We start from the raw sequence: 10,441 nt of genomic DNA on the forward strand, positions 1-10,441 counted from the left end.
AGCTTAAAGCTCTGGACAGTGTACCGTCGGCTATCAAAAATATTAATGACAAACTGGGAACACTACAAGAGGTGTACGAGAAGACGGCGAATATCGAGACGGGGGTTAGCATCCATTGGAAGGAGGCTAGAGGAGCTCGAGAGAGAGAACCACTCTCTGCGGGAGGAGAACGAAGATCTGTGGCGTAGGCTTTATGCAACGGAGGCTGATGTGGACAGAATCATCGGCCACTCGAAAAGGAACAACCTTATTTTCGATGGCATGGAAGAAACTGGCCGTGAGACGTGGCAGCAGTGTGAGGACAAAATCAGGAAGCTGGTGAGGGAGAAGATGGGGGTAGAGCTCGACCAGGAGGCTGTCGAGAGAGCTCACAGGCTTAATTACAAGGTTGCCGGCTGCAGACCCATTATAGTGAAGCTGCACCATTACAAAAGGAAGGAGCAGATATTGGCGAATCGGAGGAAACTACGCGGCACATCCGTGTACGTAAGAGAAGATTATTCACCCAGAATTGCGCAGCAGCGACAAGTGCTCACGGGACACATGTTACATGCCAGGAGGGAAGGGAGACGCGCGTACGTATCTTACGACAAGCTGATTGTAGACGAATATGTTTACAAGACGAACGACGATTGCTCGGACATTATTTGTGTGGGACAACGGAGAGGACGCGACGATCTGCGTGGTGCTGCCGGAGAGGGCGGAAGATATGGCAACAGCGCAAACGGAAGGGATAATGGAGCCTCTGGAAGCATCGACAGGTTGTCTGATGGACAAGAGGATGACATCGGCACGGGAGAAAGGCGCCCGCAGGAAACAAACACCGCCGGGGGTACTGGTGCTTGGGGAAGGGTTTTAGTGAACCGGAAAGCCCAGGAACGTTTCCAGGAATTCAACCCAAGAGGAGATTCCAGGTTGCGGAGTCGAAGCAGGGGAGGCGTGTCGTGACCTTTGGACCCGGCTGTAAACGAAGGGAGCATCAGGCAGGAACCAGGTGAGTTTATGCGACATTTGGGAGAAGAGGGGGTGGGGGAGGTGAGATTGGTGGCGAACCCCGAGCGTTTTCGAAACGGGTTTTGAAAATTCTTAGCTGGAATGTGGGGGGCTTGCAGGGCAAACTTTCTCAGTCTGAATTCTGTAGATACGTCACCGAATTTGACATTGTGGTATTTGTGGAAACGTGGTTTAGCACGGCGGAGACGCCGCAGGGTCTGCGAATGGTGGGGTATGCACAGATCATGAAGAGACGGGCTGGGAGGGGGCGGTATCCAGGGGGGCTGATGGTGCTCGTGAAAGAAAGCCTACGGGCACAACTGACTAAAATAGAGATTGACTGTAATGGGATTCTAGGCGTGCACCTGTGTATAGACAATATTAAATTATGCTTGATTGCACTTTATAACCAACCAGTCTCGTCCAAGTACCACAATGACAGATTCTTCGAGCGAGTAGCTGATTTTCTGCACCTTGTCGAAGATAAATATCCGCAGACGAGCGTGCTGTTGCTGGGGGATTTTAATGCGAGAATTGGAGGGGAGGTATGCACGACGAACGGGGAAGAGGGGAGAGGGAGGGTTAGACGAAGCCTAGATCAACAAATAAATGCGGAAGGGAGAAAGTTGCTCAACCTGGCGGAGAGTTTTGAACTAGAGGTCATGAACGGGAAATACGGGAGGGATTTCGAGGGAGATTTCACATTTGTGTGCGAGGCCGGGATGTCTGTGATTGACTATATTTTTTCAACTTGCGGATTGGCCAATAGGGTGGCGGAGTTCTATGTTGACGAGCGGACAGAGAGTCGGCACTTCCCGTTGGTGCTGGAAGTGGAGTGTCCGATCACGGTTAATTTTAATGCAGTGGCGATTCCTTGGCAGAAAGAACAGGAAACCTCGATTCTGAGGCAATATAAGATTTCAGAGGAGGGGCTAGAGTGGTTCCAACAAGGGTTGCAAGATGATATAGCGGTTATGCTTACGAGGGAAATGGAAAGAGCGTTGGGCGAAGGCGAAGTGGAAAGAGGGGTCTCTTTATACTACCACATCATAATGCGAGCAGCGAGGCACATGTTGCGGGACACACGTCAACAAGTTCCCAGCAAGGCTGACACGTGGTATAATGACGTATGTAAGATGCACAAACGAATATTGGATCGATCTCTAAGGCAATTCCGTGCTCGCAAAACTGAGCATTCTAGATTAAATTACTTAGAAGAACGCCGGCGTTACGCGCAAGTTTTGGAAAGGGAGAGGGAGCAGTGGGGGGAGAGGAAAGTGAGGGCTCTTCAGGAGGCCATCCAGGGCCGGGATATGAGGAACTTTTGGCGGATTATTCGCAACCTGCAAGGGAGTCGGTATACAATAGGCAGTATCTCTGCACGGAGCTGGGAGGATCATTTTCTCAAACTGCTGGAAGGGGAGGGGGGGGTCAGGGGTTATTCCAACGAGGGCAGGTTCCTGGGTACTTTTGTTCCAATCCTTGACGAAAGTGTGTCGAGGCTGGAATATGATGCGGCTGTTCGCTCGCTGAAGACCGGCAAGGCGGCGGGTATCGATGGAATCGGACCAGATCTCGTGAAGGTGCTGAATTGTAACGAGCGATTGGCAGAAACGGGAAGGTCTCTGCTCAACAACATATTCAATAGTGGAACCTTCCCAAAAATATGGAAAACGAGCGTTATTTGTCCTCTTTACAAGGGGAAAGGGGATGTAAATGACACTAATAATTACAGAGGTATTTCTCTCCTGCCCGTGTTAGGGAAAGTATATTGTAGTATTCTGTACAACAGATTGAGAAAATGGGCCGATATTTTTGATAAACTGACCCCCCTGCAGGCTGGTTTCAGGTCCAATTATAGCACTATAGATAATGTTTTTGTCCTGAACACATTGATCCAAAGCAAGTTAAACGAGAAAAGGGGAAAATTATATTGTTGTTTTGTTGATTTTGAAAAGGCGTTTGACTCTATCAATAGGCAAATGCTGTGGGGGAAGTTATGGGACATGGGGGTTTCGGCTAGAATGATTAATACGCTAATGAATATGTACAGAGGGGTCAAATTTTGTGTCAAATGTGGGCAGGGGGTGGTGTCTGGGCATCACGAGAGCACGGTAGGCGTCAAGCAGGGATGCATACTTTCACCTTTACTTTTCATTCTTTTTATTAATGACGTTGCTAGCTTCGTGGGAGAAGAAGGAGCTGAAACACCGGAGATAGTCGGGACACCGATACCAATCCTTCTCTATGCGGATGATCTCGTTTTAATATCAAACGAAGTACAGGGGTTACAGCGGGGATTGAACAGACTTATACAATATTGCACAACATGGAAGTTGAAGGTAAATACACGAAAAACTAAAATAATGGCGTTCAAGAAAGGTTATGTTTTCGCAGCAAAGGAGCGGTGGACCTATGGGGATTCCGAGCTTGAAAGGGTCAAACGTTTCACCTATCTAGGCATCACGCTGAGTATGGCAGGGGAGTGGACAAAGCACATCGAAGGCAGAAAGGGAAAAGCTTGTTATGGGCTGGGCAAGGTAGAGCGACTGCAACGGAAAGTCCCTACAATCAGTGTGAGATTGCTGGACCAAATTTATGAAGCAACGGTGAAAGCAACCCTATTTTACGGCGCTGAACTATGGGGGAGGGTAGGGGGGCGAGTAGCAAATCAGATACAAGCGCGGTTTTTAAAACAAATACTGGGAACCAGCACGAGTGCAAGCACGTGTGGCGTCCTGAGGGATATGGGAAAACATAGGGAGGATGTCGAAGCGAGGATGAGATGTTTCAAGTACTGGATGAAGCTGGAACAAGGGGCCGGAGACTCACTGAAAGAACAGTGTCTGCGAGTTCAGATTGAGGAAGGGTTCGCACGCCACTGGGCAAGTGGAATTAAGGACGACTTGTCCAGAATGGGTCTGGGGGAACTGTGGGAAGAGGTGAGGGGCGGGAGGTGCGAAACTGGGATGTTGCAAATCATAAGGGAGAGGTTGGTGGACGGGAGCAGGCAAGACATCATGGCAGAATGTAGGGAGAAGGTAACGCTCGTCGCCGCACAACCGCCAGGGGTGTGGGTGGAATGGGGGAGAAAACGATATATTGATACGTGTACGTACCAGCAAAGACGTGGATTCGCCTGGTTCCTGCTAGGGGGGTGGAGGCAACAGAAACTCAAGGGGCCGGACGGTCGTGCCATCTGCACGTTATGCGGCGGAGAGGAGACGAGGGCTCGCATCCTACACGAGTGTGTTTGGTCGGCACCCCTCAGACAACGCAAATGGGGGGACAGTGCAAGGGACAGCATTGAGCAGACCATCCAGGCTATATGTAGGGAGGAGAGGAGTGGTATAACGAATGTAAACATCAAAGCCCTGGGCTCCTATTTTCATGCAGTTTGGAGGGAGCGCAGGAAACTGCTGCAAGGAGTCAGTGAAAGTGAAGGAAATGGAACAGCAGGGGCTCAAGCATAGGTGAAGAGTGTAATGTAGTGTTGTGAAAATGAACAATCTCAAATGCAAGAAGAGGACCACATTGCTATTTATATATGTACATAGTATGTAATTATTGTCCAAATGTTTCTGTTTATAAATGTTTCTGAATGTATGATAAATGGGGTGCATGTTTAAGGTCGGGGTGTTTATGTAACAATATTGTAAGATACGCACAGCCGAAGGGCTCGTATCAATATCAATAAATATCATATCATATCATATTACATTGGTGGGAACAAAACAGGGTCGTGTGTGTCCCGACCCACCTAAAATCACTTTATTAGATGAATTTCAACTTCAGTGGCACCATTGTTCTCTGCTGGCGCTTTATTTTCCATCTCTGTCGTTCAAAGACTAATGTACGTATAAACGTGGTTTAGTACCGCAAATTCAAAAGAACTACACATAATTTATTCATGTGCAATATATGGGCAATTTATTCTGCAGACACATACAGATAATACAACTAAAGAATAAAATATGTGGAGGTGTTAATAAGAAATTTGCTAGTGGGAGAGTCCAAATACATAGGAAGTAATTCACTACCCTTTCCTTACGTAGTTGCTTGGAACTTTCGTAGGTTTGAAAATAGTATTTACTTTTATTTCTATAAAAGCATAATGTTGTTTAAGAACGGTTATTAGATTCCTCTGCACTAAATTTCTAAGTGAGACTATTAAGGGGCAACTTCTCCCTTCCCCCCATTTGCAAAGAGTGTGAATACTTTTTTGCTGAAATAGGAAAATGAACCACAGCAAGAAACTAATAAAATACGTCTGTTTTTATGAACAGCTGCAGAATTATCTACAAACTTGTTGAAATTCACAGTTTTGCTACCTTGTACTCATTGGACGAAATACATACAGCCAGGGACGGCGCTACAAGGAGATTAGGGGGGATGAAACCCCAACAACAGATATAAGCTCCCTGTAGCCCCCAGATTTTTATAGTACGGTAGACGCCTTGCGATCGAAAATTAAAGAAGTAGAAGCTATCTTACGTAATATTTTACATTATAAAACTTCCCTTAGGGCAAGGCCATTGCAATGTTCAAGTACATTTCCTGCTTTTATAAGATCGCAAGATTATTACAACGTGTTGTACGTAAAATCGTGGTTGGAGGTGGCAGCTGCAGATCTGCATGGATCAACAACGGATCAAAGGCTCCCCTCTACCAACCTACCACACACAAACATAAACACAAACATACCCTCTACGCTCTATATATAATATGTTTGTGTGTCTGTATGTATATTATAATGCATGTGTGTGTGTGAAGTTCTTGATCTCATGTTGACAAAGTCACATCTAAGAGCCTAGAGGGTGATTCAAAAGTCCCTCAACAACTCATATATAAACACATTGGTGTGTTCCAAGTGGACGTCATGGCACGGTGCTATATGCACAGGGAACTTTAACTTTACCTTTACCCAGTGGCGGCGATTTAGTTCCAAAACCGAGGGGGGGGGGACAGTATATTTCCCATTGTAGATACTGTACGGTTTAGCATAGTGCGGGGACAAAAGTGGCGAAAAGTGGGGGCCGACTGTCCCCCTCGCCGCCACTGCCTTTACCTGTACATCTTGTATTTGTTTCTGAACCCCTGAGTAATTAAGTTTAGTTTTTAAATACGCATATACGAACCCTATACTATGTCAATCACTGAGGGCCTTCTAGAGACTTACTTGTCTCTGCCCCCACCCCCGCACTGCGGGGTCTTGTGGCTTGTAGATCCGGCAGTAATCGTTTCTGTGTTCTTCCCCTGTTCTTGTATTCGTGTATTTAAATTATTTTTGTATGAGATCCATATCTCAGTGCCAGTGATGATGATGTATTATTGTCCTGTAAACACATTTCCAAATTATCTCATGAAAACTGAAAATCCTGATTTTTTTACCATGCATTTCCGTCCGAAGTTAAAAAAAAAGAGCAAATGCTGTCGAAAAGACAACTTTGAGGTTACTAACTCGAGAATTTGTTCTGCACATTTTTCTACCAGAATGTTATGAAGTCTGAATTACTAGGAATTATCACACTGATAATTCCACTTACACATCAGCAGGTCAGTGTTCGCGCAAGACGTGTGAAGTAGGGATGGCCAAATCCAGATTTTTTTTTTTACTATTCTTGAATCCGATGGAAAAATGAGAGAATCCGGATTTCGGAGGTAATCTCCCCATTTCGGAGACAGTCCGGATTTCGCTACAACCATAACTTACGTAGAATTTTCAGTGAAAAATGCAGGCTCAACGAGGACTCGAACCCAAGGATGAAAGGATGGAGAGAACATCGCTGACTGTCGGGGAGCGAGCCCCGTTCCGATTTGTATCCAAATCTTTCGGTGGTTGGGTAGGTGAATTTGCAAAGGACACTCACCTTATGTAAACTACATGTTTAATGACAGACACATAAGTGTACATAAAGTACACATTCCCTGTTACACAGATGACAAGATATATAAATGTAGACACGAAACGACGTCCTGCAGACATACTTGCTGCGCACTCGAAGACAAGTGTGTCTGCAGGACGTCGTTTCGTGTCTACATTTATATATCTTGTCATCTGTGTAACAGGGAATGTGTACTTTATGTACACTTATGTGTCTGTCATTAAACATGTAGTTTACATAAGGTGAGTGTCCTTTGCAAATTCACCTACCCAACCACCGAAAGATTTGGATACAAATCGGAACGGGGCTCGTTCCCCGACATGGTCCTCCATAGCCGGATTTGTGACATTCTGTGAAAGTGATTCTAGTGACTTTGTGATTTTCTACATACATAATTGTGAACTGTGACTGTGAGTGTGTATTTGTGTGACAAAGACAGTCTCTGTACAGAACTTCTTTTCACACTTTTCGTATTTTCCGTTCGTTAGTTCCTCGCCCGCGAGACGCGAACAAAGAAACTGACGTCATCAAGGCGTGGTGCTGGCCTAAACAAGCATCTTTCGTTACCAGCGTGTAGTGCAATCCGGTTTGCCAATTTTCGGTCGGTTCGCGGTTTGTGAACGCGTCAAAATGGAGCGAATTCTCGCAGCAAAGACAGTGCTAAAACGTGAGATTACGCGTCTCGAGAATCGTGTAAATTCCGGGACTTTAGACAATGCCACGATGTCTGTGTGTGGTGATAAAGCGACGCAACTATCAAGTGACTGCAAGCAACTATTAATCGATCTTGCTACAAGGGACGCTAGTGACTTCGAAAGATATGAAGGTGAATTAGGTGTGGAAGAAGACAGACTTGATCAGATTGTCTACAAGCTTCGGTCAGTACAATTAACGGCATCAGGAAGTCTTACATCAGTGACGTCATCATCACGTGACAGCCCACCCCAGCAACAAGTAGGTGAAGTTAAACTACCAAGATTGGAAATTCCTTCCTTCAGCGGATCGCTGGAAGACTGGCTAAGTTTTCATGATTTGTTTAGTGCAAGTGTCGATAAAAACGCGAACTTAAGTGGTGCACAAAAACTTCAGTATTTGAAGGCTTCTCTCAAGGGCGAGGCTGCCTTGCTTATACAATCGTTAGCAGTGACAGATGAAAACTATCAACATGCGTGGGAGTTGCTCAATAACCGCTATTCTAACAAGAGGGAATTAGTTAGCAACACTGTCCAGCGACTGGTGAATCAGCCGCAAGTGAATGAGAACTCGCACACAAGTTTACGTCGTCTTATCGACACTACAAATGAGTGCATTCGTGTTTTAAAGGTGCTCGGTGTACCTGTTGAATCTTGGGACGCGATTCTTGTTTATCATACAACAAAAAAGCTCGATCCTGAGTCAAGAAAACAATGGGAACTCTCTCTCACGTCGCAAGAAGTGCCTAGTTTTTCCGAGTTGACCCAATTCCTAGATCAGCGTGCGCGTGCATTGTCGTCAATGGCAAGTGAAAACAACAATCGGCGGAAGGCGGTGAGTCATAATAAGCCTTCAACCTCTTCCTTTGTAACATCAGCTGTTTCCTTCTGCCCGAAATGCCGCACCAAGCAACACAAACTACACAAGTGTGAAGAGTTTCTTCAAATGTCCGTGCAACAAAGGCACAGTTTTGTTAAAGAGAAGGCGCTTTGCTTTAATTGTTTTCAACAGCACAAATTAAAAGTATGTACATCAAACGGGTGTCGCGTCTGTGGAAAATATCACCATACTTTAATTCATTTTGACAAGGCTAACAAGAATGGGCAGTCGACCACTTCCTCTCCCCCACAAGTGTCATCTCATGTTGCAGAAAACAAGTTAGTTAAATCCTCTGGTGTATCACAAGTATTGTTATGTACGGCTATTGTTAATGTTAAAAACAAACAAGGTTACTTTCAGCCTTGTCGTGTGCTCCTAGACTCTGCATCGGAAGTGTCCTTTGTGTCTGAGACGTGTTTACAAAGGTTGCAGTTACCTAAGCAACGCACAAACATAAATATTTCTGGCATAACTGAAAAGGGTGTTTACACAGCCAATGCTATAGCCAATGTTCAGTTTCTGTCAAAGTGCAAGACACAACTGTACAGTGTCAGGGCTGTGGTAGTGAAGAAAATTACAGGTAATTTGCCAAGGGTGCAAGCACCAGGGGCGTGCACTTGGTCACACATACAGGGCTTACCCTTAGCTGATCCTACATTTAACGTGAGTGCTCCTGTGGATATTTTACTGGGCTGTGATATTTTTCCTTTATTGTTGGGAAGTGGACGCTGCGTGGGACCTCCTGGTACTCCATCAGCTTTAGAAACAGTCTTCGGTTGGGTGTTATCAGGGCAAATTGATGGTAGTGTTGGTAATGCAAATACCAACTCAGTCTCATCTTTCCATGTGTCATGTGATTTGAATACTAACGTACGTAATTTCTGGGAACTTGAAGCATTGCCAACCCTTAATCATTTAACGTCAGAAGAGAAAAGGTGTGAAGCACATTTCATAGCTAGTCACCAACGAGAGAATGGTCGATATGTAGTTAGCTTACCATTTAAGAACAATGATGTGGCGAATCGGGTCTCTAAAATACAAGAGGAAAGTGATATAAAGTGGTGTCATGTCAGCAGTAAAGACAATCCTGCCGACTGTGCAAGTCGTGGGATTCCCCCTTCCAGCTTAGTGACACATTATTTATGGTGGCAAGGGCCTCCATTTTTACATGAGCTACAATTGCTTCAAAACAAGTGTGACATACAAGAATGTAATGAAGTGATTGTAGAACAGAAGCAGTCTGTTGTAAGCCTTGTGTCAACACAAGACAACCCATTATTTGAGAGGTATTCTTCTCTAAATAAACTGCAACGTGTAGTGGCCTGGTGTAAACGGTTCATTTTCAATGCCCGCAACAAAACTAACAAACTGCATGGTCCATTGAGCACTAAAGAGTTGTGGGACACACTTCTGGTGTTAGTGAAAATTGTGCAACAGGGTGAATTTGCCAGTGAAATTAATGCTCTTAACAATGGTTTACCCATATCTTCAGGGAGTACCTTGCATAGTTTAAATCCATTTTTTGATGAACTAGGTGTTCTCAGGGTGGGCGGCAGATTGAAACACAGTAACATTCCATACAGTGCCAAATATCCTATTTTGCTGCCCAAAAAGCATAGATTAACAGACTTAATTATTGCATATGAGCACATTATCCTTTTGCATGCAGGGCCACAACTGGTTCTTGCAACGCTACGCCAGAAATTTTGGATAATTCACGGTCGTGACAGAGTGCGTCAATTAGTGAAAAAAAATGTGTGACGTGCCATAGATATAATCCCACCACATCAAAACAACTAATGGGAAACTTGCCGTCACCAAGAGTAACAGTTAATAGGCCATTCTTACAATGTGGAGTGGATTACGCTGGACCAGTAATTCTTAAGGAAATGAGTGGTCGTTCTCGCCGAAGTTACAAAGGCTACATCGCATTGTTTATTTGCTTTTCCTCTAAGGCTATTCATCTTGAAGTAGTGAGTAGTGCAACCACA

General features: G+C 45.0%; 2 protein-coding genes across 2 annotated transcripts; both read left to right on the forward strand.

Annotated features, from left to right (window-relative positions):
* The first annotated feature begins 1,217 nt into the window (after positions 1-1,217).
* LOC145982637 (uncharacterized) lies at positions 1,218-7,455 on the forward strand. Its single transcript, XM_083116014.1, has 2 exons — positions 1,218-2,730; positions 7,367-7,455. Exons 1-2 carry the CDS (start codon positions 1,218-1,220, stop codon positions 7,453-7,455), a joined length of 1,602 nt encoding a protein of 533 aa, XP_082972140.1.
* Positions 7,456-7,601: 146 nt separating this feature from the next.
* LOC145982638 (uncharacterized) lies at positions 7,602-10,211 on the forward strand. Its single transcript, XM_083116015.1, has one exon. It carries the CDS (start codon positions 7,602-7,604, stop codon positions 10,209-10,211), a length of 2,610 nt encoding a protein of 869 aa, XP_082972141.1.
* The last annotated feature ends 230 nt before the right edge of the window (positions 10,212-10,441 follow it).

The sequence above is a fragment of the Lepisma saccharinum genome, unplaced genomic scaffold, assembly GCF_977018435.1.
Source record: "Lepisma saccharinum unplaced genomic scaffold, izLepSacc3.1 HAP1_SCAFFOLD_268, whole genome shotgun sequence".
NCBI lineage: Eukaryota > Metazoa > Arthropoda > Insecta > Zygentoma > Lepismatidae > Lepisma > Lepisma saccharinum.

Coding starts and splice junctions, on each gene's coding strand:
- LOC145982638 (XM_083116015.1), top strand. CDS start 7,602: ATGTCTGTGTGTGGTGATAAAGCGACGCAACTATCAAGTGACTGCAAG.
- LOC145982637 (XM_083116014.1), top strand. CDS start 1,218: ATGGTGGGGTATGCACAGATCATGAAGAGACGGGCTGGGAGGGGGCGG. Junction 2,731..7,366: donor TGACACTAATAATTACAGAG/GTATTTCTCTCC, acceptor TCCGTTCGTTAG/TTCCTCGCCCGCGAGACGCG.